Raw genomic sequence first — 27,017 nt, forward strand, 5'->3', positions numbered from 1 at the left:
GCTGGAAAACCCCATCGCCCATTACTAGTCTCCTCTACCACTCCAGCTCGAGCCCCGCTCCTCCCCCTCACGCTCCTTTTCCCACACCCGGGCCGAGAGCTCCACGCCGCCACCTCACCGCGGAAGTGCGGAGTGAAGAGTTTGAAGACTCGGCACCACTGCTGCAGCTTCCGCTGGGCTCCACCCACATCTCCGCCATGGCCGCCCCTGGCGGTGGCGGCCGGCGCGGCTCCACGTCCCGCGCCTCCCGCCGCGCCGCGCCTGAGCCCAACGAGAACGACGACGCGCCGCCCACGTTCGGCCCCGCCCCGCCGCCCTTCTCGCTGCCCCCGAGGTCGCCCCTCGCGGCCATCGCTGACCCGGGACGGAACCCGCGGTCGGCCCCGGCGACGCCCAAGTCGTCGCTAGCGGGCACGCCCAGGGCCGGCGCGGTGCCGCCTGGGGTTAGGGATCGGAGCTCCTCGATTGGGGCGGGGAGGAGGGTGTTCGATCTCAGGGATCTCGCGGCCGCGGAGGTGCCCGTGGATGTGCCGCATTTCGAGCTCGACGAGGACCCCGCGTTCTGGATGGATCGCAATGTGCAGGTTGGTGCTTCTGCAGTCTAAATGGTGGCGCTGGCGCAATGTGAAATGCTGCAACGATACATTAGTGCATTGCCACTCCGTGTTCAATTAAATTAGTGAACATCACAGTAAAAGCGTAATTAATTAAGCATCATACATTGCCCAAATTAGCAAGGACATTAAACCTCAATTAAATTAGTCAACATCGAAACTTTAATGTCCTTGCTAATTTCATTCGTATGCATACAGTATGGAGGTTCTGAAGCTAACAGGCGAAACGTTGGTGTGATTTACAGGTTTTGGTACGAATGAGGCCGATCAGTGCCGCCGAGAGCAGTGCGCATGGTCAAAAAAGATGTCTGATGCAGGATAGCCCGAAGACGCTGAGCTGGACAGGACACCCAGAAACAATGTTCACTTTTGATCATGTTGCATGTGAAACAATATCACAGGTATCTGATTTACTGCAAGTAACTTAGACTTCTTTCCGGATAAGTCGTGTTTAGCCTAAGCAATATTCTCTACAATACTTTCAGGAAAAGCTGTTCAGGGTGGTTGGTCTACCAATGGTGGAGAACTGCATGTCTGGATACAATGGCTGTTTGTTTGCCTATGGCCAGGTAAAATAGTTGCACATTTTTGTGTCCGCAGAAGAATCGGTCTGACATCATATGTTCTTACGGTTGCCTATCCCTTCTACAGACTGGAAGTGGCAAAACTTACACCATGATGGGAGAGCTTAGTAAGGAGGCCAGAGAACTTAACGACGACTCTGGTTTGACACCTCGCATTTTCGAGTATCTGTTTGCTCGGATAAAGGAGGTGCGGTGTTTATATGTCAGGTTAATTCTCTGTTACTTTTGTTAATTGATAGGCCTAATTATATTATTTGAAGGAAGAGGAGAGACGAAGAGAGGACAACCTGAAGTATATCTGCAAGTGCTCTTTTCTGGAGATATACAATGAACAGATAACTGATCTACTTGAACCATCATCAACAAATCTTCAGGTGGACAGCTTAGGAATTGACAATTGCTATTGGATGTACTGAATGTGAAATCTTACATTTATTTCGCATTTGTAGATCCGTGAAGATATAAAGAAAGGTGTGTATGTTGAGAACCTAATGGAATGTTACGTGTCATCTGTCAAAGATGTTATGCTATTATTGTTACAGGTGACAGAATATCTTCTTTTCATTCCACGTTTCATTGAAGATGAGGTACTAAAATGGGCATGTGCCAACTTACATTAATGGAATTTCTTAAAATGTTCTTTTAGGGGGTTGCCAATAGGAAAATGGCAGCCACAAATATGAATAGCGAGAGCAGCCGTTCACATAGTGTCTTCACTTGTGTCATTGAGAGCCACTGGGAAAAGGATTCAATGACACACCTCCGCTTTGGGCGATTGAATTTGGTCGATCTTGCCGGTTCTGAGAGGTGAGCTATCGAATAATGAAACAGCCTCGTCTTGTCATTCACAAATACTGACTCAATTCAAACTAGGCAGAAAAGCTCTGGTGCTGAAGGTGAACGCTTGAAAGAAGCTGCGAACATCAATAGATCTTTGTCGACTCTTGGGTACCTTTTACTCTCAGATGTCATTCATGAATTTTAATGCAGTTTGTATGCATTTTTTTTTTGTCTTGCAATAACTGAAGATAACCACATGTTGCATTATGCATTGTCTGTTCAGTTCTGAAGATGTTGTAGTTGATACTGGTTAACTGGTATCCCTTTTTCAAAATGAAGCATGTGTGGAAGTTCATAATATCTTCTAGCAGTCATTACAAGGTTATTTCTCATATTACTCCCTCCGATCCACAAAAAGTGTCGCCCTCTTAGTACAAAATTTGTACTAACTTATTACAGAATGCGGGTCACTTTTTATGGATCGGAGGGAGTAGCATATAAATGCATTTGGATACTAAAAGGGACACTTTCATGGCATGAGATGAGAAGACATAGTTTAAGAAGCGCTGTTCATTGTGATAATCCAGCTATGCTGTTTCAGGCTAGTTATCATGACTCTAGTGGATGTTGCAAATGGGAAAACCCGCCATGTGCCCTATAGAGACTCAAGGCTTACTTTTCTCCTCCAGGTTGAAATTCACAATGAAAACATGCTCATGTTACTTATCTTTATGTCTCCACCACTTTCTCTGGCTCATTATACCATCTTCTCTAGGATTCTCTTGGAGGAAACTCCAAAACAACAATTGTTGCCAACGTCAGCCCATCTATTTGGTATCCATATTATGTACCTTCATCTCTAGTATTCAGTTTATTTTCTAGAACATAACAAGTTTGCTTAACTCACATGAATTACGCTATTGCAGTTCCTCCAATGAGTCATTGAGTACCTTGAAGTTTGCTCAGCGGGCGAAGTTGATTCAAAACAATGTATTTGTGTTCTAAGCATGCTGAAATTTTTACAAAGAAAGTTTCGGCGTTGACTCATTTAGGTATACTTCTATTTGTGCTAGGCAAAAGTAAATGAAGATGCGTCAGGAGATGTTATGGCTTTACAAAGGCAGATCGAAGAATTAAAGGTAACCTTTATCACGAGAACTTTCTTCTAGATTTGGAAGTGAATTTTAGTTGAGTTATCTAATTATGTTTACCAGGATCAACTAACATGCCTGAGGAAGCAGCAAAATGTCCCTGGATCCCATAGCTTTCACCTGCTAAATTCAGGCTCTGAGAATGAATATAATACTTTATCTGAAGATCATCAATCAGGCTGTGACATGAATCTTCTGAAGCAAAAGGTCACATATCATGATTTACTTCATAAGAAAATCTAAATAATGATAGTACTAATTGTTGACCAATTACTCATATATGCAATAGCAGGTTAGCCATCTGGAAGATGTTTTGGTTGGGAGCCTTAGGAGAGAGAAATTAGCCGAAGGGGATATCAGGAAGCTGGAAGCTGAAATAAAACATTTGAACCGTTTGGTAATACTATATTCTAGTATTGCATATAGCTCAAGGAAAAATATAGTATTTATATCCTCCTAAGCTTAAGAATCTAATCCTTCATCTTTTCTATGTACAAATATTTCTTCTGTAGCAGTCGCGTGCCTTTCAAATATTGAGCAACCCCAGTTATCTGTTTTGGCAGGTTAACCTGATGGAATCTGATTCCCAACGCTTGAGAATGATGCTGAAGCTTCGTGACGAAAAACTAAGAAGATTGCATCTGTTAGCTGATGATCTAGTACCATCCGATGGCTATTTGGTTGATGAAAATGCTGCAATGTGCCAAGAGATTCAGCTACTGCAAAAACAAATCAATGAAAATCCTCAGTTGACTCAGTTTGCTTTTGAAAACAAGAGATTAATCGAACAAGTTAGAACGTAATGCCTCAATATTATATTTGAGTCGACAACTCTAGTTTGTAGACAATGTACTTTGCGTTGCAAGTCGATATATTTTGTTTACTTGAATAGATTGGTGACAGCTTATTCTACTTAATCATATACAGGCTTCAGAACTTCCACAAGCAAGGGGAGCGAGAGATGTTATTAACAGAGATATCTCTTTTGCGTAATCATGTATGTTCATCCTCCCCAACTCCTTTTTGCTCGATCTCATTTTCTTTGGTCTCACATGTTTCTTATTGTATATGTGTAGTTCCTTCATATTCTTGAGCAAAAGTATGCAGCACCTCCTGAAAATAGAAAAGCACAGGTGTGTTCTCATTTCGTTTGGATATAGTCTTACTTCTGAAAGAACTTAATCACCAACAATATAGTTGTTATTTTTTTATATTTCAAAAGAAGGCCAAAATCTTAGATTAAATTAACTCCAAACAATATTGTCCTATCATAACTTATATAAAGGCAAAAATATGCAAAACTCAGTTAACCACATGTCCTCAGTGTGTAATGAAAAATAACCTGGATTTTGTAAGTGCTTGATGTGGGATGCAATGCATTTAGGGTGACGAGATTACGAAGGATCTAAACAATTGCAGGAAGGAGCTGGAGGCATGCCTAGAAAATAATGTTCTGCTAGCACGGTAAGTTTTTGACTTATCAATCCTATCATCTCAATGTAGATTTATGTTTAGAAACATAATGATATTTTAGGCAACACTTTCTTTGCAAATCATGCATTATGTGGTTCTCTTCATTGACAAAAGACATTTGAGTTCCAGAAAATTAGAATGACTGAACACTTCGATGGTGAGAAAAGCAAGTGAAGTAAATTTATGTCGAAGTTAACTTCCCGTCTGCAAATAATTTACTCAGTTGGCAGTGTCAACAATTACTGTGGGGGTCTGGTTTTTTATTTTTTATCTATCTATACTTCTTAATTATTGGGAAATTCTTTATTTGATATTACTATTACACACTGTATGTCTGCTTGTTTTTGGTATCTTGGCAGTTGACAACACTGGTTATTCGTTCTGTTTGCAGTGAAGTAAATAAGCTGCGCTGTGAACTGAAACAATACCAGCAGTCTAGTACAAACCAAGTACGTATGATATTTTTGCAGCCTCCAGCAATTCTATATGCTACTTGTTCTTGTCAGAGTTACATTCAGCATCTGAATGTTCATCACCATTCAGGTTGCCCCCGAGACACAGAAGAATTATGAGGTTCCGGAGATGCAGCAGGTGGGATTTTTACACTTTTAGATTTATAGTTGATAAATAGATATCACTAGCTTTACAGCTTTTCTGTTCTTTTTTTGTTTGAACTTTACAACAGGATCCTGTGGGATGGAAATTTCCAAATTTGGCATCCAACACTGCTGAAAATGCATTCATGGATGCTGGGATCACAACTAATATTACGGAATCACTTCAACGCAAGCTACCATCAGAAATTGCTAGCGAAGATCAGGAGTTTCATTGTCATCTGTATCCCTTTGATTCACAAGCATGTGATTTGAAGGATTCTACAAAAGTGCCAGAGTGTGGAGATGAATTGTCAAAATGCTACAGCGTGCCTCTTGGATCTTCACGTAATGTACTTGACAAAGCCATTGTTCTTAGTGGGGACGAAGAAACATTGAATTTACAGCTGGATGAAATAGATCAAATACATGAAACCGCACCACAAATGGATATATGTTTGCATAGTCAGACTTCATTGTCTCATCACGAGATTGAAATAGTCAGCTCAAGTAAGCATGCATTAATGGATGAGTTGGCACAGATTAAAAGCATAAATCAAGAGCTCAGAGAGAAGCTAGTTATTATGGCTGAAGAAAGTACTAAGCTTGCAGAGATCATTGTAGCCAAAGACGTAGAAATTGCCTCTTTGTCAGAAGAATGGGAGGTTGCAATTGTTGATCTAACAAGCTTCTTGACAGATGGCTGCAGATCGCTAGATGATGCATACCAGAATATTGATAATATGATTAATTCATTTCCTTACAGCAGTAATTCTGTCAGTGAACATGTGGAGAAGGCTATGAAAGTAAGCATTGAAAAGGAAAAAATAATCTCCAAGCTTCATATTGAGCTACAAGCTGCGCAGCGAATGGGCAGGGAAGTGAAAGAAAAGTTGCACATCTTAAGAGGTGCAACACTTGCTATCACTGAAGCTCAGCAATCAGATGATGATGAAAGTTCTCAAGAAGCACTACGAGCAGTAGATTTTTTGCGCCGAAAGGATTGCAATGTGGAACCAAAAAGTTGTCTCTTTGCAGAAGCAGATGAAAGGCATTCTCGGGATGAACTTCTATTCCCTGACAACTTGGATGACATGAGTGCACAACACACTCATAATGAAGATGCATTGATAGTCGATCAAGCTAATGCAGATTACCAGGTACTGTGCAGCAATTGTTTTACTGTAGTTACATAAGTTGTTTGGATGAATGCACCTGATGTGAAGATAGTTGGTGATACTGTTTGTGTAGACAGCTTCATATTGTAGTTAAAGCAGGAGATACCTCACTAGGATTTTCCTGATTAGTGAAAACATGCACTACTTACTTTTTTTCTTCTTCGAGAATACCTTGAGTAGCATCCAGCAAGACTGTACCTTGAACTTTTTAATGGGAACTACTCATTATAAAACTTACGAAACTCAAGAGTCCAACTTCTTCCTGTTCTCAAGACTGCCTTTACCTGGACAGTCCTTTTTTTTATTGAATACCTGCACAGTCCATTGCTCCATTTTACGTTATGTTGGTTAGTGAATAGCTAAAATGATGTTTAGCAGGGAGGATGTGTACTGCTAATGATGTTTGTCTTTATTCATGCTATTAGTTCTGAACTTTGTTTTTTAAACATATACTCCGTATAATACCAGATCGACACTGAAAATATATTTGAAACTGGTTTTCAGGAAACTATTTTAGGATGAAGTAAAGGTTAAGAATTATACTTAATGCCATCATGGACATGTTTTAGACAGATGCATGGACCATATTTTGCTTGTAGTTTGTCATTGTACCATTGGATCAAATTCCTGACACAAATTTGTACAATTTGCTGATATCTCTAAATATGTAGAAGCTGCTTTTAGCATCTGCAATCAGTTTAGGTACCACAAATGCCATGTGCATAGAAATGTTATCGCACTCTCCACAGTTTTCTAGTTAATCCTTTTCTTTCCTAGTAATAAACAGTACAATTGATAACATTTCATTTTTCCAAAACCTTGCAGTCAAAGCTCGACGATGTGCTACATCTTGTTGAAGACAAGTCAAATAAGGTTCTGGCCTTATTTTCAAATTTTGAAGAGGCTCAAGAAACCATGAAAGAGGCTGACCTTATGCTCTCGGCTTTGCTGAAGGCCAATGAGGAGTTAAAGCTTGAAAAGGATAATTGCAGCCAAGCAGTCGAACTGCTATTGGCTGAGAAATCTTCTCTGATACATGGGATGCATGAGCTTGAAGCATCAAGTTCTTGTACAGCACAGAGGTATGGAAAGTTGCATCGACAGATGAATGAATGTGTCAAAGAGATGTCAGAGATTGCTGTTCTAATAAAAGAATCTTTCCACCAAATACAAGGGGTTACTACAGTGGAACTCTTTGGGCTTTTCTCTGAAATTATTAATTATGGGCAGGACTTAAAGAGATGCATAAGTGATTCAAGATCTTACCTGGGAAATGTTGTCTCACTTCTAGAAGAAAAAGGCAGTTCTTCAGTTCAGCAGGTCCATCACCTTGATGCAGATGCTTATACATGTGTGGGTAAACAAGTTGGCTCACGTTCATGTGAGATGGGTGGCACCAATGTTATGTTTCTTCATGAAACTCAAGCAGCTCTTGTCAACTCTAGCAAGAATATTATATCTATGACCGGTATGGCTGAAGAAGGAAAGGGCATTTCATCCATGCATGCAGTTCCAATGTGCAGTGCTGAGGAACTGGAAGATAGCAATACAAACAGTATGCATGATGTGACTGTTATGAAGGACATAATTTTCAGTATTGCTGAGATGTGGGATGTCTTCTTCAAGAAAGTGTCCTGCATTAAGAATTCTGAGGCATATCCAGGTGTTGCTTGTGATGGACAAAACTATACAAACCCTCCTGCTGCACTTGCAAGACTAGAGAGCGAACAAATATACAAGGCTGTTCCACTGCAGTGCAAGGGAAGTATAGAAGGTCAGTCAGGAGAGGAAGACAATACAGATCTTTTGCATGATGTGCAACGTCTCAAGCATCATTTGGCACAGTTAATGGTTCCACTGTCTAAATTTATCAATGAAAATGACATTATGGGGTATCAAACAGGAAATGACAAGCAGTTCGTTACTGTTCTGAATAAGGTACAGAATAGCTTGATTTTTGTTATAGATTTCTTTAGTTCTCTGGTATTATCTGATCGGGGAGGTTTTCAGAATGCACCTTCACTAAGCAGAATCTTTCATGACATTAGTAACATTGAGAATAAATCCTTCATGCTTCACCAAATGTGCTTACGGAATGGTGATTCTCAAGCTGGTTACAGTACAGACTATGCATCACTAAGAAGAGATTTTGACAGGAAAAGTGATATTGCAGAAGGATTGTCTTTTGACCTTAAATTGCTGCAAGAGTCTACTTCATATGCAAGGGACATGAAAGACAAAGCTGAAGGAGTATCAAGTGAGCTTAGAAAGGTGCAAAGAGAACTTGAATTTAAATCTTCTCTGACAGAAGACATGTTGATAAAACAAAAGGCACTAGTGGAAGAACTGGCTGAAAATGGTGCTGCACTCATGATTTTAAGGTCAGAGTTAGAGCAATGTCAAAGTTCATCAGCAGAGCTATTAAAGGAGAATAATGATCTGAGGGTCATGTTGGAAGAAGAAATTGTGAAGGCCTGTGAAACAAAGGCCCTGTTGGAAGACAAAGCTAAGGTCATAGAGGGATTAGAGAGCGAAATTCTATTGCTTAATTCTTCTGAAGAGGGACGTTTGATGTCAAATATCGAAAAACTAAATAATAGTATTAAAAAAATAAGTACTGACAATGGATATCTCGAAGAGGAGATACTTAAGTTAAATGACAGGCTTCAGATGGCAATGGCTTTAGCTGAGGAGAATGAAGCTGCTGCTATTGAAGCTCGGCAAGTAAGTATTGTATTACTAATGCCCTTTGTTTTCCATGCCAATTTATATAAAATTCACTTCTCCTGCTTCTATAGGCTGCAGAGATAAGCAAAATCTATGCAGAAGAGAAAGATGAGGAAGTTACGATTCTTGAACGTTCTGTCGAGGAGCTTGAATCTACGATAACTGTTCTTGAGGAAGAAGTAAGCTGTTCATTTCTCTGATTTATTCTACTCACCATTTTGAGAAATTATCCTTTGAGATTTTGCATAAAACTCATGCATTCGAAAAGGAGATTTTGCTTAAAAGGAACTGTAGCATCTTACACTTGGTTTCCAAAAAGCTTATGGAATAACTGTAATGTCCACAACATAGCTAGATCAATTGATGATAATGTAATATTAGACGGCCCTAAGTTTTTCCTGGTTCAACCTTGTAAGAACTGATGCAAAATTAAGTGACTTCATGAGTACTTAGGTCTTGGTGCAAATTTTGATTTATGATTTTCATATAATTCTTGGTTTTTACTGAAGGTAAGCAACCTCAAAGAGGAGGTAAGGAGCTATCAAGTACACAAACAATCTGAAGCTGAATTTCAAGCACTTGAAGGGATGCTTCCTGTAGAAAATGCCTCAGATTGTGATGCCAGTGAGGAATTGAGTCCTGGAATATGCCAACTAGAAAGGTGAGAATTATGTTCCTTTGATTTTCTTAAAAAGATCCCAGTTGGAAGTAACTGTGTATTAATTCAATCAATTGCATTTTTATGGCAGGAGATTGCGAGCCGAGATCATTGCACATCGAGATGCAAGAAGAAAGATTGAAGGACTCAAAATGGAAACAAAGCGTAAAGATGAGGAGGTACTTTACATAGGAATAGTTATAGACATATGCTTCTTTGAGTTTTATGTTTTCACATAATACTAACACCTTCTTTTTTCATGTATATAGATAACACAATATAAAGAGCATATAGCTGAGTTGGTCCTGCATTCAGAAGCACAATCCTTGCTGTTTCAGGAGAAGGTATGAAGACCTTACAAGACCTTCAGCTTATACACTGCCAACATTTTCTTGAGAGAATACATGTTGCCAACATGGTTATACAAGCACTGCACAGATGCTAATAGTTCTTGCTGTACAGTATCAGGAAATGGAGCACATGGCGTCTAAACAGATGTTTGGTCCACATGAATTGAACTCTGAGACTGTTCACACAAAAATTGAAAAGCCTTCAGCGCGAACACGAGGATCTGGTTCACCTTTCCGGTGCATATCTAGCATTGTTCAACAAATGAACTCTGAGAAGGATCAAGAAATCTCTTTGGCACGCCAGCGAATTGAAGAACTTGAAGCATTGCTGAGTAATAAACAGAAAGAGGTAGTTTCTCCTCTTTTCATAGTTTAGGTCATATTAATTTGCACTGGTCTACCATAACCACTGCTTCTGTTAATTATATTATACCGTCCCACAACATCATATCTGTCCTCAGATTACAATATGGTCCCCTCGACTTACCGGTTTGCTTGAGACCATGCTTAATGCTGTGAAGTGTGAACAGAAGCCTGTACTAAAATGAAATATGGAAATAGTATTGTTAGACCAAATTCTGAGAATACGTCATCTCCAAGATTCTTTAGGGAACAGTGTAAAACTATTTACTCATTTCTAGTACTAAAGGTGACGCTCATACATAGCGTGGAAAACTATTTATTCAATACCTAGTTGTAAAGCATATGAATTCAATACACACTGTGGACTTGAGTGCCTAAAAGGTGATGCTCATATGATTATTTTTCCTGTGTTCACAGATATGCTTGCTAACAGCGAGACTGGGAGCTGTGGATAGCATGACACATGATATTATAAGGGAACTACTTGGCGTAAAATTGGACATGACAAACTATGCTGTAAGTTGCAGGGACACCTTTGAACATTAAGGCTGATTGTCTAGCAATTCATTTATATGAGATTTGTTGTTCACATGTATAGAATTTGCTTGACCAAGAAGGATTGCACAAGTTGTTGATGGCAACCCAGCAACAGATTGAACAATCAAAGGCGAAGGTAGGTCACAGCTCATAAGCAAATTTCTGTTTACTTTGTTCCATCACATAGCAAGACGGTATTTCCTATTTTCATCTGTATTGTTAATCTAGGACGCGGAACTTGATGTTCTCAAAGAACAATTCGGTCATCTCATTCAAGAAAGAGACAGGTGACCATTATGCTCCTAAAACCGCTTGTGCTTTTATTATTTGCTGCTCCTCAGATTACCTAATGTTGGGCATTTCTTTCTCTGTTTAAGCCTGCTTGATGGCATGGACGAAAGAAAAACTGACCTGTTGGAGACCCAACTGCTCGTCGAACAACTTGAACAACGGGAGCAAATGCTCGAAGCCCAGAACGAAATGCTACAGGTTCAAATAAAATAAAAATCCTACTCCCTCTGTTCCTAAATACTTGTCGTGGTTTTAGTGCAACTTTGCACTAAAACCACGACAAGTATTTATGAACGAAGGGAGTACTATGGAAATATACTGTTCTATCCAACCTCCCCATGATTATAAACATGCTAACCCGAACTTTTGTGTTTTCTGCAGATGGAGAAAGACAACCTTCAGCAGAAGATTATGGAACTGGACGAGACGATCGAAGAATTGCTAGCAGCGAACAATCAATTCGGAGTGAATACAGCTCTCAGACCGGTGAGTTACCCTTCAAACATGCCACGACTTACCCTTCAGTACATGCCTCTTGGTTTTCTGATACCTGAATCCACCGGGAACTGATCTCTCCAGGGCGATAACCAGCTGCAGCAGCACCCTGGCACTGGCAGCAGCGAGTTCAGCAGGAGGCTGGCTCAGTCGGACATGCTCGTCTCCCACGCCAGGCGGCAAGAGCACTCCCGCAGCCACGCGGCCGGGAGCTGGAGGACGCGCCATGCCGGCAGACGCTAGTAAAGGGCTAAAGGCCTGGCCGGCTGTACATACTCTACATTGGATCAGATCAGAGCAGACACTGCTTGTGTTTGTAGATCGGCGGCGTCTCCACCACCTCTCTGACCGTTGAGCAAGTTGTCAGGTTCAGAATGGCGACAGCTGCAGAAGGAAATTTTTGCCAGGGTCTGCGAGATTCGTGCATATGTAAAGTTTGGAACGTGCGATGCCTGCGTGATTCCTGTATATTATTGCACGGTTTGTCACCTGCCATGTACACACGGCGAGTTCTGGCTTTGGCCAGCTCTATGAATCCTTTCATTCAGTGCTTGAGCAGAGTACTGTGTCACAGGATATTGTAGACTTGAAAAAATTACTAATGGGTTACTGTAGAGGAACTTGTAGTACTTTCTCCGTCCAGCAAAAGATGTCTCAAGTTTAACTAAATTTGAATGCATCTATACACTAAGTCATGTCTAGATATATCTAAATTTTGACAAACTTGCGACATCTTTTGTTGGACAGAGAAAGTAAAATAATATATATGTCAAGATACGTGTGTGAGTAGAGCATATGGCATGTTCATTGAGGCGCGATAACAAACTAAATTCTATTACATGATCAAAAGACAGAAGCTCAAGCCCAACAGGAGAAAGAGTAGAGCATATGGCATGTTCATTGAGGAAGCCTGCGTTGCATTTGCAGGCTGAGGAGGAACTGATAATGGCTTGCATAGTTGCATATGTCTCGGCATATTTTTACTTACTGTCTTTTCAATTAGAAGAGAAGAACACAGTTCACCTAAAACAGCCTGAAATGCCCCAACAAAAGAAAGTACAATGATCAAGGAACCAAATTAGTTTAAAAATAGATGTTTTAAGAAAGATTACACTAGTTTCGGACAAGGCTCGAGAAAATGTGGTTTGAAGTTTTGAATCGAATTTTGTGTGCAAAGGATCTGGTTCAGAATTGAATTCACGCAAAGGATAACTGTCAAAAAAAAAAGAATTCAAGCAAAGGATAGATTAAGTCACACTGAGACACATCAATGACAATTGGACTGGCCACAAAATGTAGCAAAAACATAAAAGGTTCTTGCTCTCAACACATAATACTACTATCTACACATTTAGATTTAAACTACGATGCTATGGTCTCTTATGATATCTCTAGTATTCACTGTCTTCTCCAATTGCTCCAACGATTATTGGTCTTCAAATGCAAAGTCATTAGTAGAAAAAGGTACCATATACAAAATCTTCATGTTCATCTGATGGTGGATTCCCATCGTTTGTGTCGTCGTCTTTGCCACTGGCTTCTTCATCGGCGTCTTCATGTCCATCTGATGGTGGATTCCATCGTTTGTGTCGTCGTCTTTGCCATCAGCTTCTTCATCGGCGTCTTCATGTCCATCTGATGGTGGATTCCCATCGTCTGTGTCGTCGTCTTTGCCATCGGCTTCTTCATCGGCATCTTCATTGACCTCACCATCTTGTTGACCTCCCACATCAACTGGGGCTCCATCTTGATCTTTTTTGTTTTTATTATAGAACAATTTGCATATCACCCACTCATCAAGCTAAAAAGAAACAAGTTTTCATCAGTGCAAGGCGTTAACTCGGGAGTAGAATACCGAGTGCGCGATGATTAAATGGAGTTCATAAAACAGTTAAATAATGATAATGTTGACATGGAACAATATTACCAACGAATGTGAAAGTGTACATCGCTTAAAAAAAACAGGACCAATCTACTGATATGTCCGCATAAAAATAAAAACAATGATTAATAAATAATAGCATGACGGTAACAAATTAACAATACAATCAAGCTTCTCTAAATGTGCAATTAAAATCTTCTCCGAATTTGATTTGTCATGAAAAGTAAATTCAAAAATCATAAATTCATAAACTGTCACCAACATTTTCGGCTGAAACCTGACAATCAAAGGCATATGTGGAGGAGACCGTCCTCATGTCGAAAACATCTTCATCATGAATAATAAAGGAAATAACAGTATTAATTAAGTTACCAGCATGTCGTCAGGATCGAGAATTCTCTGACTGGGTTTCCGTCGTTTGGGGTCTCGCTTTCGCCGGTTGTCGGGGATCCGGTACTCCTTCATCCTCCAACGGGTCAACTCCCCTTTAGGCTGGTTGCCGAGCGCGAAGGTGAGCGCGTTGGTCTTCCCGATCACTTTGCCACCGACGGTGATGTCGGTTTCTTTGACGTTGGACTTCCAGTATCCTATTTTGTTGTTCCCTTCACAAATGACGGACCGGTCCGGGCGGCTGCCGTCCTCGTACTTCCGGTTCCTCGGCGTGAACACGTACCAGGACCCGTCGATGCTGTCCCCGCAAATCTCTGCAAAAAAGAAGAAGAATCAAAAGCAGCATTGTGGGGTTTTCGTTTGGATATGAAGCGTGCGATTGCTAGATAATTTTTCAGGAGGAGAATCAATTTGGGCGTGTTTTGGTTGGTTTACCTTGGACGGTGCTGGGATGGTGTTGGAAGACGTTGAAGTCCTTGACGATGTCCGCGGGCATCCGGCGGCCGCCGTACTTGCGGCGGAGGTAGCCGATGAGCTCAGTGTCCGTCGGATGGAACCGCACCCCCGGGAGGTCCGTGGCCGCGTACTCAACTTCCTCTTCGTCTTCCCCTTTTTCCTGCTCCGCGCCCTCGCTGCTGGTGCCCACGGCTTCTTCTGCTTCTTCTTCTTCTTCCCCGGCGACGGTGGGCGTGGTGGCGCTAGCAACAGGCTGCTCCGTCGTCGGCTGTTCCTGGTCGGGCTCGGGCGTCGGCGCCGCTGGGATCTGCCGGGCCGACTTGGCGTGCTTGGGCTTGGGTTTCGCGGCGGCCTTGTTGGCGAGCATGGGCTTGGTGCTGCCGCGTGGCCGGCCGCGGCGCCGGCCCATGGGCGGATTAGCGAGCTCGGCAGGCGGCGGCGCGTCCGGGAGTTCGGCGGCGAGGGGCGGCGGCGCTGCGTGCGCTACTGGAGCCGCCGCCGCGCTGGCCTGCCACTGCCAGGGTGCGAGGTAGCCGTGCCCGTACAGATCGCTTCCTTGCGCGGCGTCCTTGTTTTCGAGCATGGGCTTGGGCTTCGCGGCCGCCTTGTTGGCGAGCTTGGGCTTGGTGCTGCCGCGTGGCCGGCCGCGGCGCCGGCCCATGGGCGGATTGGCGAGCTCGGCAGGCGGCGGCGCGTCCGGGAGCACGGCATCGAGGGGCGGCGGCGCTGAGTGCGCTACTGGAGCCGCCGCCGCGCTGGCCTGCCACTGCCAGGGCGCGAGGTAGCCGTGCCCGTACAGATCGCTTCCTTGCGCGGCCATGGCGGCTGCCGCTGCCATCTTCTGGTTCAAACACGGCGCCTGCGTGTCCGGCTGCCACATCGCCGGTTGCGCAAAGGCCGGCGGCGGCATGTCGGCGCCGAAAAGGATGGCATTGTCGAAGGGGGAAGCGTCGTGCTGCGGTTCCCACGAGTAGAACGAGGATGAGCCGGCCGGCTGCTGCAGCGGCGGCGGTGGCAAGGAGCAGGGGACCGGCTGCTGCTGCTGCTGCTGCCGCGACGGCCACGGCGCCAATGCCATGTACGAGGGGAACGCCGGTTGCTGCGACGACCACGACGGCAAGGAGGAAGAAGGCGGCGCCGGCGGCGAAGCACCGGGCTGTCCGGACACGTCCCCGGCGTCCGAGCTTCTTCCCGTCATCTTCATCGATCTGCACGCAAGGTAATTAAATTCGATCAATTTGCCGTTGATCTGATCAGGTTTTACAGCATCAGATCAAATCGTGTTCACACCGATCATTTAGTTCTCGTAAAATCAATTTGTACTAGGCACGATGTGACGAGAGAAAGCCAGAAGGTTACCGTGCCAACTGCTTGTCGGATTTAGGACGACCAGAATCGAGGAAGTAGCCAGGTCGATGGGATTCGTAAACAAATCGGAAAGGTTCGTATAAATAGTGGAATATTACGCGCTAGAGTTGTAATCGTAAACCTACTGTGGATTTGTTTTAGGTTGGTCATAGTGGGAGTAACAAAAATGGTAATATAAATGTCAACTAAACAAATTTGGTGATGTGGCATGTTATTAATAAGGAGAAGGGTTTGTGGTAACTAGATATGTTACTATAACATCACACAAATCAAAGCAAGATGCGTCTACGACCTAATAAATGACACAATGCATGACACCACATATATGTTACTATCCGCTATGGAGATAGTAACAATGACATGTTACTACTCTGCGTTAACATGCTCTATGACCAGCCTTATCTAATCGGTTCGGGGAGAACATATTTGGACATTTGTTGGTCGGCCGTTTATATGTCAGAAAAACCCACGCTCTTCCCCGTCCCGGACCCCCTGCTTCGTCGCCAACCTCATCCCGCTGCTCCGCCCTCTCTTTGTTCTTCTTAGGCTCTTCTCCATTGGCAGGTTATTGCCACGAATTTTCATACACCTGTAGAGATAGTGGAATCACTTACGGCAGCCGAGGAGAAGCCCGTTGCAGAGCAAAGCGATGTGGAGCCAAAGACTTTACTCGAGTCCCAGCCGCAAGAGGAGCCATGTGATGCAACCGTCACACCTTCGAATACCGTTCAGTCAAATGCCGGTCATATTATGGTGTGCCATTTATAATGTGTACCATTGTTTCTTGGAAAAAAATTGTTTAGTGTATATATACATTTGTTATTGTTTCTCATAGCAAGCTTTTTTTTTAGGGAAATATAGCAACTGTTTTACTAGTGAGAGGAAATCACGAATGACTAACATATTCACAATCCTCTAATATACCCATTAAAGTTTGTTTCATGACCAAAAGAAAACTCAAAGAAATTTGAAGAAACCAGTTTTTTTTTTTGAGAATTGTTGATCCAGAAAAACTTGTCTTCCAAGAGAAGTCCACTGGGCACTCGGTAGCCATTACTGGGCCGCCACGCGTCTCTCTCGTTCGTCGGTTCGGCGGTGGGGCTTTGGCATTTATTAATCTTGAACCCGTACAGGTCGTTTGGTAACCATCATTTGAGCTTAGAATTCATGAATTCATTTCGAATTCCAGAAACGAACTTGTTTGGTTGGCACGGAATTGGCCACGTAAATTCAATCTCAAATTCCATGGAATTGTACTATAACTAATCCCAATTCCTCTTCAAAATCTATCATTTTTTTGGAATTGTCTCTCACTCTACAAATCCATGTGGTAGACAAACATGATTTTTGAACAATAAATTCAAATTCAACCAAATAAAATCCTATCAAAAATTGAATTTCGTTTCATTTCTACCAAATGAAATGAAAGTACGGATGCCAAACGGGCTGGTAGGGCTTTGGCATTTCAAACGGCCGCAGAAAGCCGAATGCAAAATTCAAACCTCCCCCGCTTAAATCCCCTTCCTCTCTCCTCTCTCTTCTGCCACGGCGAGTCCATGGCGTCTCGGGAAGGTACGTGCGGATCCCTAACCTGGCCACGGCCGCCGCCCCGCAGGATGGAAGCCCCCTCTGCTAACTAACCCCTTCGCAATCTCTCCCCGCAGGCGACCCTTGGTCGGATATCGTGGCCAGCGGCGGTGGCGGCGGCGGAGCGGCTCGCATCGGCGCGGTGTACGAGCGCCGCCGGGCGCGGGAGGCGTCGAGGCAGAGAAACTCGGATCCGTAAGTGCCGGGTCGCGATGGCGCCGGATGGGGGTCTCGCTGTTGGTCGGTCCTATAGGGTTTTCGCTAATTCCCGCATGTTTTTTATTTTTTTTGCTGCTGCGCTCAGGAGAGATAGCTTCGCCGGCGGCGAGAACCGGCCGAGCTTCGCGCCCGCGCCGCCCAAGAGGTCCAGCTGGAACCGGTCGCTCTCCATCAGGTGCGTCTGCGTTTTGTGAATGTGTTTGGCTGTTGGGATCGCTGTTCTGCTGAGTAACACGGTGCTTCCCTCTGTCCACCAGTAATCGTGCATGCCCAGTTCAAGTTTTATTAGTGCATCCCTTCAATACAAAGTTTATTTTGAACACAGGAGAACTCTTATTTATAGTACCCTCTCTGTACATGTAGCACAAGAAGTTTTCTCAAAATATCTCTACGTTCGGACTCCCAAAGCCTAAATACATGTTTATGTTTTGTGAGAGAGAATTTATGAATTCTCTTGGGTTTATGGAATTTTTACGAAACAATTTCAATTTTAGCAACCTAGGCAGCATAATTATCAAGATTGAGAACCTTTGGTGCAATTGTTTGTATGTGTTTTGTTATAGAAAATTATTGTTCAAAAGATATCACTGTCACTATTTGTATCCTCGCACACTCATTCACAATGGAATACATGGGGGTGGAGTATTTTTTTTCCCGGATTATAATCCTGTGCATTACCTTGCCCGTATGCTTTCTGAAGATTTTGTCCATTAATTACCAGAAGTTAGTACTATGGATCTCTAACAATTTTTAGCCTCTAAAACTGTTTCGTTGAAACTTGACAGAGGGAGGGAAAGTATTTTCTTTGCTCCTGGCACAAATCTTCAGCCTCAACAGAAACCCAGCAGAGCACTGAAACGACCACCAAAACCATGTAACCGAGTGGTACGCTAACATTTTTCAGGCATGTTTGTTGATAAATATGTTGAAGTTGTTTGCGTTAAAGTTTTCTTCCCTTTTACAGAAAAACACTATGAGGGGGCCACTTGACTTGAGTAAAGAAAAGGCCTATTTTGAAGAAGTTGATGCTTTTGAGCTGATGGAAGAGAGTCCTTCACCTAAGAACTTTGCCACATGGGCTAGTGGAATGGAGCAGACCATTATTGTGCATGATCTGTCTGCAATATTGGAAAGGTGGAAAATCTCCAAGATTGCAAGATGTGCATCATCTAAACCCTTGTTTGACATCATGGAGACCCCACTTGTACCATCAGTACTCAGTACCTGCAGCACGGATTGTCTTAAGAGTTGCAGAACCCCTGAAAAGGATAGATATTCAGGGATAAACCCTAGGAGGACACTCCATTCAGGATACACCAATAACAGTTTAGTTAACATTGCAGGCGAAACCAGTATTGTCACATCCTTTAGTGAGCTTGATATTAAGGAGGAACCTGTCCGCACCAGCATTCCATCATCGAATAGTGAAGCTCTGACTGCATTTGCACAACTGCTGATGGTTTGCAAGCAATCTGCACCAGCTACATTTGCAGAAGTTTTTTCTACTTATTGGTAGGTATCTAAACCTTCCACATACACTATTGTTACCATGTTTTTTGGGCAGCTGGAAGAACATCAATTTGTCATAACTTGTTAAAAAGTAGTTGGGCGGAAGAACCTGTATCGTACTTTTATTTAACTGCACTGTTGCGTTTACTTACTGCTTAACAAAGATGTCTGTGAAAACAGTAAGCTAGGCAGCATAGTAAAGCTTGGTGAAGGAACCTATGGGGAGGCCTACAGGGCAGGAAACTCTGTCTGTAAAGTGGTTCCCATTGATGGAGAGTTAGTGGTCAATGGAGAGACACAGAAGGTTTATTTCTTTCATTTGTACTGTTGTCCACTCTGAGATGTTCCACTACCCATCAGAAGGTTCTGTTTTGTAGAAATCGGAAGAAATACTTGAGGAAGTTTTGCTTTGTCTAACACTGAATAATCTGAGAGAAGATGGGGCAGATAATGAGAAAGAAAATTCATGCAATGGCTTCATTGAGACTAAAGAGTACGTCCATTTATTCATCTTTGCAGTAAAAATTACTGCAGATATAGCACTCTGTCAGAAGAATTTGTATGTTATATCGTTCAAAATATTAGAATTTTGTTTAACCTAGAAATTGTAAAAAATGATCATGATTAGGCCTGTCTGACATGACAAGACATTTGATCTTGTCTGTACAGGATAGTACATTAAATAGTTATTTTAAAACTTTTGAGCGCTCATTTTTGTATTCTGCAGCTTTTGGGTCTGTCAAGGACGATATGACCCTTCACTGGTTAGTGCTTGGGAAAATTGGGATGACAAACACCGATCTGAAAATGATCACCCAAAAGAATTTTCAAATGACCAAGTAAGAATTTTGATCAAATAGACCATATATTATTCACTTGTGGTGGTGGAGCATCAAGTGAGGACTGAGGACCATGCTTCTCACATGTGTAAATTTTGTTTCAGTGTTATATTATCTTCGTGCAAGCTGATGGTGGGAGAGACCTTGAAAAATTCGCTTTACTTGACTACAATGAGGCTCGAAGTTTACTGCTTCAGGTCTGCTCCTGGCAATTCCTAAGCTGTAATTGGAAGTGCCTGTGAATGTTGTTAGTATAACTATCTAAAATCCTTGATGCAGATTACTACGTCATTAGCGGTAGCTGAAAGTGCCTGTGAATTTGAACATCGAGATTTGCACTGGTTTATCCTCTCAGCACTGCTTCTCATTCTTCTTGCCTCGCATTATTAGTTGTAAATGGTTACTGACAAACATAAGGTTCATGACAGGGGTAATATTCTTTTGGTTCGAGATGAAATGCCAGACAAGAATCACACAATGAACATCACTCTTCAAGGGAAGAGGATGTGTGCTAGAACTTTTGGTTTGACTGTCTGCATCATTGATTTTACTCTTTCTCGGATCAATACAGGTGCTTACATTGACTTTTCGATTGGAATGCCTGGTGCTTTCTTTCTTCTTGCTGTTTTGCCCTGCTCTGCAATATACATTTGGTATGATAAATTGTCTAGAATTACCCAAAAATAGTGAGATAATATTAACCTTTGTGAGTCATGAGAATTATGCAACAATTTCGGCCACAAGTAAACCAAATTGCTGAGGGAACTGGAAATCCTTGGAAGGACCCGGTAATTCATAATTGATCTGAGACATCTGCAAAAGCTGCATACTCCAATCATCTGAATTGTTCAAGTATGCACATGCCGACTTCATGGAGAACCAGATAATATATAGTGCTTTGCAGATAATAATAATAATAAGGCAACACATGGCAAATACAGAATAGTTGCCTTCTGCGTCGTTTCGTTCCTATGCATGTCTGCATAATGCAGTTGAAATCCATGAAGGGAGGTGGGTGTAGCCAGGATAACATTCACAACTAGTTAGTTAGCTACTTTGCTTCAACAAACATCTAAGTCCACACTTCAAATGCCATGCAATTAACTTCAACCTTTCGATACTGTACCCTCCCTCCTAGAGGAAAGTGATGCAGGTACAATACATTAATGAAAATACATGGCTCCATATACTTCCCCCATGGTAATATTTTTTCTCTGCAATGTTAATCTCCAGGAGATGCCATTCTCTTTTTTGACCTGTCCAAGGACCCTGTCTTATTTGAAGGACGAAAAGGAGACAAGCAGGTTTTCGGATGATCAATATTTGGATTACCTTGATAAACCCTTTTGAGCTATTCTAATGCATGGTTTTCATATATGCAGGCAGAAACTTATCGCAAAATGAAACGAATTACCAATGAATACTGGGAGGGCAGGTAACTAATACATACGACATCAGAATTTTCTTCGCTAAGTATATTCCACTAGAGCTTTCTCATTGGCTTGGATCTGGGATCCACACAACCTGACCTGCCTTATTATCCATACATAACATCCATAGCTTGTATTGGCACGTACAAAACTCTTCCTTGTTTAATGGAATGTAAATTCATCATGGCTCTTCACTTGTGAAAATATTGTACAACAGCTAAATGCATGTGCTTTGCTACGGAATTAAAAATATATATTATGCAGACATGTGCATGTGCTTTGATGCTTTGCTATGGAATTAAAAATATATATATCTAAGTCCACACTTCATGGCTCTTCATTTTTACTTAGCTACTTTGCTTCAACAAACATCTAAGTCCACACTTCAAATGCATGTGCTTTGCTACAGAATTAAAAATACTCCCTCCGTCCCATATTAAGTGATTTTCTATTACTCCCTCCCTCCAACAAAAGATGTCTCATGTTTGTCAAAATTTGGATGTATAAATGCATTCAAATTTAGTCAAAGTTGAAACATCCTTTGTTGGACGGAGGAAGTACATGTATCTGGACGCTTTTTAGGCATAGATACACACTTAATATGGGACGGAGGGAGTATATATTATGCTTGAGTTGTTTAAACGTTTTCTATTTGTGCTAAATAAGAATTCTATGTAAATATTTCTTTGAAAAAGCGCCTCAAAACATATGTCGAAACCAATCAACTCATAATCAAAAGATCGCGATATCTACCGCATAGAGTGGCAATTAGGTGATTCTGTAGCAAACGAGGGTGCATCTCGGTGGAGTGAACGGATGACCACCAACTCAGATATTTCGAAGTGTAAAGATTGCATAATGAGTTATCAACAAGAGGAATGAAAAAAAATGGCCAGATAGATAATCATAAAATAATTAGCTATTATACTTCTGAACTGCATTGCTGATTCTGTACTTGTTATTGCAGCTTCCCACAGACAAACGTGGTCTGGTTAGTTTACCTTGTGGATATTTTACTATCGAAGAAATATGAGGTGAGTCGTTCCTTTCTAAAACTCCTGAATCCGCATCAATTTCGTTATTCCTGGCAAAGCAAATTTACCAGTATCGCTAACCTTGCGAATACTGTTTGCTAGACATGCACTAGCAAAGATGAGAGGGAGCTACGGTCATTCAAGAAACGGCTTTCCTCGTACGGTTCTGCTAGAGATTGCCTCGCTGATTCCTTATTCAGTGATCTGCTGTCCGAAGAGGAGGATTCCAGGCCCTCGGCGATGCCTCTCCTGTAGCTGCAAACAGTGAGCTGATGAATCATTTAGTTGGGGTTTTGGGGTTTCTGCAGTGTTTATCATCTAATCTTGGGTGCCAGAAATGAGATGGGCGAGAGAGGCGAACGGAAGTTCGTTGGGGTGCAAGAGCTTGCTGCTGCTGCTGCCTAATCACCTTTTGTAACTAACTTTTTCTTTGACAGCACCTTTTGTAACTAACTAGTGTAACGTGGCTGCTGCTATCACTTATGAGACTCCTTATATATAACTTTAGGGTCATTCCCTCCTGACACCCACCCACATGGTCGCCTGGTCAAATTATTACATGTATCTAGACACTGGCAAATTTGAGACACGTAATACCGGTCAGAGGAAGTAATAGAACGTACACTTTAGTCAATCTTTATGGCGCTTAAACTAAATTTTGATATGAATCATCATTGTGCATTTTTGCTCTGCACACCAACAGAAGGAATGCAAAAGCAAACAGAACGTGAAACTAACATAGCATACAAGCAAAGTGAATCACTGAAACATTCACACGTGCACACAAGGTCAGGATACCGAACAAACTTTAAAGATCTTGTAATTCTCAGCACTAACGCATGTACACAACCAAGAAAGCTGGAAGATCGCAAACACCACGCGACCGAAGTGCCTCTAAATAATCAAAAGCTAACAACTGATGCGGAAAGAATTAAACAATGGAAGAACATTACATAAGGAGACAATATACAAGCACAATGGGAAACAGTGTGTGCTCTGGCTTGTGCGAAAGAGCGCTGCAGATGCCCTGCACAAAAGACTTCCATTTCAGATCAGAATGCTCAGAGCATTCTGTAAGCTTCTATGGATAGCAGCTTCCTGTTCTGAGCAGGTGGTGCCAGTCCCGGGATGTCTGGGATGTTTTTGTTGTGCGGGTTGACGACCTGGGAGAAACACACAGACCAGTTATGCATTGCAAGGTGTAGGCAAACATGCAGGTGACGTAAAATATCGTGATAAAGAAGAATCATCTGCTTTCAAAATAAACACAAACCATTATGCTTGCAACCAGCAACAGTGTTATTCATTAATTGATTTGCTTCAACTTCTGAAGACAGGATGCCTTTAGTGCCCAACAATGAAGCAGTGTTGTTTTCTTTTAATGCTACTAATCAAATGAGATATCCCACTTTTTGGATGTACATTTTATCTCCAATTACTCTTACCAGGAATCTGGCAAGGTGCAGGAGCTGACTGCGCCTTTGATTATCATGGTTGTTCAAGGCCCGAGGGGATTTAGCTTCCCCAACTGTAATTCCCAATATGAATGCGGCATTGTTTTGTTTTCCTTGGTGACTAGTTATCGCCACTTTTTCGTTGGATATTTTATCTACAACTTGTCCTCTTTTTCATGTAACATTGCTTTGACTTAACTTCACTGACCGTTCATGGAATTTTGTTTCCTGGATGTGCTTGGCTTTTAGTTGAACCTGCTCGTATGGAGGGCTTGCCACTAACAAGACATAGCCCCTAAAACAACTAGTCCTATTCAACTCCAATACAAATACTAAGACCAATTGTATCTTTGCAAAAACAGTAAATATCATACCTTGACAACAATGATTGCAATCACACCACAAACTATCAAAAACAGAAATGCCATGATGCATTTATCAGTTGCAACCTGCAATAACAAATATTGTAAGTCTGTCACTGCCTCATCACATAATTCAGCTGAAAACATGTAAAGGAGAGAGAGGGAGAGAGAGAGAGAGAGAGAACCTGACGACCAATCTCTTTCACCATTTGACTAGCCTTCTTCAGTGAAAAGTGAACAGAATCTAGCTCGTTGCCAATTCTCTTTATTTGGTCTGTCTGGAAAATGATAGATCACTTAGACAGCTAGGTATCACACATTTGTTAGATTAAACTTATGAAAGCTGACCTACAAACCACAACTTATAATAGATCAGGAAACAAGATTCTTTAACCTATCTACTATGGTTTACAGAACCTACTCGGGCTTTACAAAGCTATCCAGAAAAGGTCTCCAGTTAACATGAATCTGTTGGTCCTGGTTTTGCGGTCCTCCGGTTAAATACCGAGCCTCAGCTTGCTCTGGAAAGTATAGATTGATTGATATTCCTTACTGAAGTTCCTCAAGTACTCCCACCGATTTTATGGATCGAAGGGAGTAAAATTTTAAAAGGAACTGGAGGCATGTTGCTTCTATTTTTTGGGTTCAAGCAGTATTGTGAACATACTTGAAATGGACAAAAGGAGTAGGAAGAACCACAGTTGAACTAACCATTAAGCATAAAAACGGGTGTAATATAGTGTCCCAACTCCCAGTAGAGTGTGACCATACTTGAAATGGAGAAACATACAACTGAAATTGCATCGACCTCATTCCTCCAGAAAAACTTACTTGCTGTGTTAGAGTTGCAGCAGTTTGAGCTCCAACTTCAACAGTTTGTTTTACAACCTACAAAAACGAATTTCAATGAATATCGTCTATTCCATGACTCTTACGTAAAATTTCTTATAAAGGAGTACAATGGAAGTGTATGTTTGCAGTGCACCATTTTTGAACGCTCAAGAGCTTGGTCTGTTTCATCCATTTGTTTCATTCCAGAATCAATGAGTTGTTGATTTGACATCTCTGCAAAATTACCCAAGTACTTGTGTGAGAATGGTAACCTTTTTTTAGCATATTAATAATACCATGATATTATGGTAATTCATTTCACCTGACGCCATTTGAACATTAACCCCAGCCAGCTGGTCATCATTACCAGTATCGAACAGCTCAATCCTCTTATTACCAAGGCTACTTTGGTACCTGCAACACCATGAATAGCGCATAGCACATCTATTAGCACCAAGCGAAATGGGACAGAAAAGATTGCAGTCGTAAATATGAAACTAAAGAATTGAGGTTCATAGTGTAATGTCTGGTAAATCACATCCTTCAGCACAAGAGAAGAAAAATTTGTACTCACGTTTTTCTCAGTGTGACATAGGAATTCAACTCCTTGATCTGCCATAACACACAAAAGATACAAATTATACATGTGTGGAACATGACATAGCAAAGACACCAATTGAAGGGAAATAATATCAACCATAAATTGCTTCTTGTCATTTAGCTGCTTGTTGACCTCGGAAGTGCTCTTTTTCTCCTCAACTTTAAGTACGCGATCAAATTCTTTGATTAAGCTGCAATAAGTCACCGAAAATTCACATAAATTTAAGACAAAAGATAAGAACTCAGTAGACATATCTCAATGTGAAAGGGTTGGAAAAAATCAAAGATCTGGAACTGCATAAGCAATGGTTAGGAAAAACAATGGTGCACTGTGAGAGCACATGGTCAGACCTACCGCTTGCACTCCCTCATCTTCCCAGTGAGCTCTTCCAGCTGCTTGGACTGCCTGTTAGAGTCCTTGATCTTGTCTATCTTCTGGAAGCCATTCCTGCAGCAAACAAATCTCCCATCATAACCAACAAAACCAAACAAGGCAAGGAAAAAACCATACAGCAGTTTGAGCAACGACGGGTTTCAGCGCACAGTCGAGAACAAATTCCTCAGATTTCACTTGGTTCAACAGCTAAACCTTTCGGGGGAGATGCGCATCTAGGAGTTTAATAGAGACCCAAATTCCGCAAACAGATAAGAAAAACAAAATTCAGAGCGCCGCGGGGCGACAGCAAACGGGGGGAGATCTGAGTCCGACTCACTGGAGCGCGCGGAAGATGTCCTGGATCTCGCCGTCGACCTGCTCGAGCTCGGGGCTCATGGGCACGTCGCTCGCCGCCATGTCCCCTACTGGCTGCTGGATCTCCGCCGCCGCCTCCGCCCTGCGGGATCGGCCCAGTCGCAGAGAGAGAGCTCCTTCGCAGGCGTCCTCTCGGGCCGCTCGCTCAGCCCGCCGTTGGTTCCTGAGGAGGCGAGTAGCGCGGCGGCGGTTGGCGCGAGGAAGACGAGGCAGTGGTTGGGGGCAGCTGCGACGGCGACTGCGAGCCGTTGGGGTTTGGTAATTTGGGGGCGGAGGAGCTGTGAGCTGGCGTGGGACAGAGAGAGCCAGAGAGGAAAGCAGAGGATTATTGGAGCTTACCCGCAAAAAAAGAAAAAGAAGAGAGGATTATTGGAGCTCTAGTGTTCAGGTGTATCGTTTTCTTCCTGATGAAATCTGAATGAGGTGAGCGGTCGTCGGGTAGTAAAAGGAGAAAATGCCATCAGACTTTGCTTAGTTTTGGAGGTACTGGAGTATTAATGCTAACCTAGCC

General features: G+C 42.3%; 5 protein-coding genes across 8 annotated transcripts; 2 read left to right on the forward strand and 3 right to left on the reverse strand.

The window, feature by feature from the left end:
- LOC100845643 (kinesin-like protein KIN-12E) lies at positions 1 to 12,423 on the forward strand. Of its 4 annotated transcripts, none has more exons than XM_024457990.1 (33): positions 1 to 584; positions 860 to 1,015; positions 1,100 to 1,183; positions 1,266 to 1,385; positions 1,459 to 1,572; positions 1,648 to 1,740; positions 1,845 to 2,005; positions 2,072 to 2,146; positions 2,580 to 2,667; positions 2,754 to 2,812; positions 2,905 to 2,968; positions 3,052 to 3,117; positions 3,193 to 3,336; positions 3,419 to 3,526; positions 3,693 to 3,928; positions 4,057 to 4,126; positions 4,206 to 4,262; positions 4,514 to 4,593; positions 4,994 to 5,051; positions 5,146 to 5,193; positions 5,288 to 6,355; positions 7,199 to 9,097; positions 9,172 to 9,279; positions 9,610 to 9,761; positions 9,850 to 9,937; positions 10,028 to 10,102; positions 10,221 to 10,457; positions 10,889 to 10,987; positions 11,070 to 11,144; positions 11,237 to 11,295; positions 11,386 to 11,497; positions 11,681 to 11,785; positions 11,891 to 12,423. In XM_024457990.1, the coding sequence occupies exons 1-33, from the start codon at positions 198 to 200 to the stop codon at positions 12,035 to 12,037; spliced, it is 6,492 nt and encodes a 2,163-aa protein (XP_024313758.1). In that variant the 5' UTR covers positions 1 to 197; the 3' UTR covers positions 12,038 to 12,423. The 4 variants fall into 4 exon arrangements, with proteins under 4 accessions (XP_024313758.1, XP_014753159.1, XP_010229597.1 ...); XM_014897673.2 differs by having other exon boundaries at positions 2 to 584; positions 11,879 to 12,423; XM_010231295.3 differs by having other exon boundaries at positions 2 to 584; positions 3,422 to 3,526; positions 11,879 to 12,423.
- A 617-nt stretch (positions 12,424 to 13,040) lies between these two features.
- Positions 13,041 to 14,926, reverse strand: LOC104582026 (NAC domain-containing protein 67). Its single transcript, XM_010231296.3, has 3 exons — positions 14,502 to 14,926; positions 14,049 to 14,380; positions 13,041 to 13,595 (listed from the first exon to the last, which is right to left on the reverse strand). Exons 1-3 carry the CDS (start codon positions 14,887 to 14,889, stop codon positions 13,221 to 13,223), a joined length of 1,095 nt encoding a protein of 364 aa, XP_010229598.3. The 5' UTR covers positions 14,890 to 14,926; the 3' UTR covers positions 13,041 to 13,220.
- Positions 14,927 to 15,005: 79 nt separating this feature from the next.
- LOC112269794 (class E vacuolar protein-sorting machinery protein HSE1-like) lies at positions 15,006 to 17,199 on the reverse strand. Its single transcript, XM_024456963.1, has 3 exons — positions 15,813 to 17,199; positions 15,068 to 15,730; positions 15,006 to 15,036 (listed from the first exon to the last, which is right to left on the reverse strand). Exons 2-3 carry the CDS (start codon positions 15,724 to 15,726, stop codon positions 15,006 to 15,008), a joined length of 690 nt encoding a protein of 229 aa, XP_024312731.1. The 5' UTR covers positions 15,727 to 15,730; positions 15,813 to 17,199.
- Positions 17,200 to 17,332: 133 nt separating this feature from the next.
- Positions 17,333 to 23,042, forward strand: LOC100846250 (serine/threonine-protein kinase haspin homolog). The gene is made up of 15 exons (XM_010236640.3): positions 17,333 to 17,462; positions 17,555 to 17,672; positions 17,782 to 17,871; positions 18,482 to 18,581; positions 18,661 to 19,208; positions 19,386 to 19,509; positions 19,583 to 19,698; positions 19,933 to 20,044; positions 20,149 to 20,241; positions 20,324 to 20,385; positions 20,473 to 20,615; positions 21,278 to 21,348; positions 21,427 to 21,479; positions 22,442 to 22,508; positions 22,611 to 23,042. The coding sequence occupies exons 1-15, from the start codon at positions 17,378 to 17,380 to the stop codon at positions 22,761 to 22,763; spliced, it is 1,935 nt and encodes a 644-aa protein (XP_010234942.1). The 5' UTR covers positions 17,333 to 17,377; the 3' UTR covers positions 22,764 to 23,042.
- A 265-nt stretch (positions 23,043 to 23,307) lies between these two features.
- LOC100822511 (novel plant SNARE 13) lies at positions 23,308 to 26,830 on the reverse strand. Its single transcript, XM_003562547.4, has 10 exons — positions 26,469 to 26,830; positions 26,111 to 26,203; positions 25,853 to 25,946; positions 25,730 to 25,767; positions 25,478 to 25,569; positions 25,310 to 25,389; positions 25,156 to 25,212; positions 24,510 to 24,602; positions 24,337 to 24,411; positions 23,308 to 23,671 (listed from the first exon to the last, which is right to left on the reverse strand). The coding sequence occupies exons 1-10, from the start codon at positions 26,546 to 26,548 to the stop codon at positions 23,570 to 23,572; spliced, it is 804 nt and encodes a 267-aa protein (XP_003562595.1). The 5' UTR covers positions 26,549 to 26,830; the 3' UTR covers positions 23,308 to 23,569.
- Between the last annotated feature and the right edge of the window lie 187 nt (positions 26,831 to 27,017).

The sequence above is a fragment of the Brachypodium distachyon genome, chromosome 1, assembly GCF_000005505.3.
Source record: "Brachypodium distachyon strain Bd21 chromosome 1, Brachypodium_distachyon_v3.0, whole genome shotgun sequence".
Classification (NCBI taxonomy): domain Eukaryota; kingdom Viridiplantae; phylum Streptophyta; class Magnoliopsida; order Poales; family Poaceae; genus Brachypodium; species Brachypodium distachyon.

Excerpts from the sequence above, each read along its gene's own strand:
- LOC100845643 (XM_014897673.2), top strand. The coding sequence starts at position 198 with ATGGCCGCCCCTGGCGGTGGCGGCCGGCGCGGCTCCACGTCCCGCGCC. Across the intron at positions 4,594-4,993 it reads AATAATGTTCTGCTAGCACG|TGAAGTAAATAAGCTGCGCT; the intron begins GTAAGTTTTTGA and ends TTCTGTTTGCAG. Across the intron at positions 6,356-7,198 it reads AAGCTAATGCAGATTACCAG|TCAAAGCTCGACGATGTGCT; the intron begins GTACTGTGCAGC and ends AAAACCTTGCAG.
- LOC104582026 (XM_010231296.3), bottom strand. The coding sequence starts at position 14,889 with ATGCTCGCCAACAAGGCCGCCGCGAAACCCAAGCCCAAGCACGCCAAG. Across the intron at positions 14,381-14,501 it reads CCATCCCAGCACCGTCCAAG|AGATTTGCGGGGACAGCATC; the intron begins GTAAACCAACCA and ends TCTTTTTTGCAG. Across the intron at positions 13,596-14,048 it reads TCGATCCTGACGACATGCTG|CTTGATGAGTGGGTGATATG; the intron begins GTAACTTAATTA and ends GTTTCTTTTTAG.
- LOC112269794 (XM_024456963.1), bottom strand. The coding sequence starts at position 15,726 with ATGAAGATGACGGGAAGAAGCTCGGACGCCGGGGACGTGTCCGGACAG. Across the intron at positions 15,037-15,067 it reads GCCGCGCAAGGAAGCGATCT|TGGCAGGCCAGCGCGGCGGC; the intron begins GTACGGGCACGG and ends GCACCCTGGCAG.
- LOC100846250 (XM_010236640.3), top strand. The coding sequence starts at position 17,378 with ATGCAAAATTCAAACCTCCCCCGCTTAAATCCCCTTCCTCTCTCCTCT. Across the intron at positions 17,673-17,781 it reads AGGCAGAGAAACTCGGATCC|GAGAGATAGCTTCGCCGGCG; the intron begins GTAAGTGCCGGG and ends TGCTGCGCTCAG. Across the intron at positions 18,582-18,660 it reads CAAAACCATGTAACCGAGTG|AAAAACACTATGAGGGGGCC; the intron begins GTACGCTAACAT and ends TCCCTTTTACAG.
- LOC100822511 (XM_003562547.4), bottom strand. The coding sequence starts at position 26,548 with ATGGCGGCGAGCGACGTGCCCATGAGCCCCGAGCTCGAGCAGGTCGAC. Across the intron at positions 25,570-25,729 it reads TATGTCACACTGAGAAAAAC|GTACCAAAGTAGCCTTGGTA; the intron begins GTGAGTACAAAT and ends ATGGTGTTGCAG. Across the intron at positions 25,390-25,477 it reads TAATGTTCAAATGGCGTCAG|AGATGTCAAATCAACAACTC; the intron begins GTGAAATGAATT and ends GTAATTTTGCAG.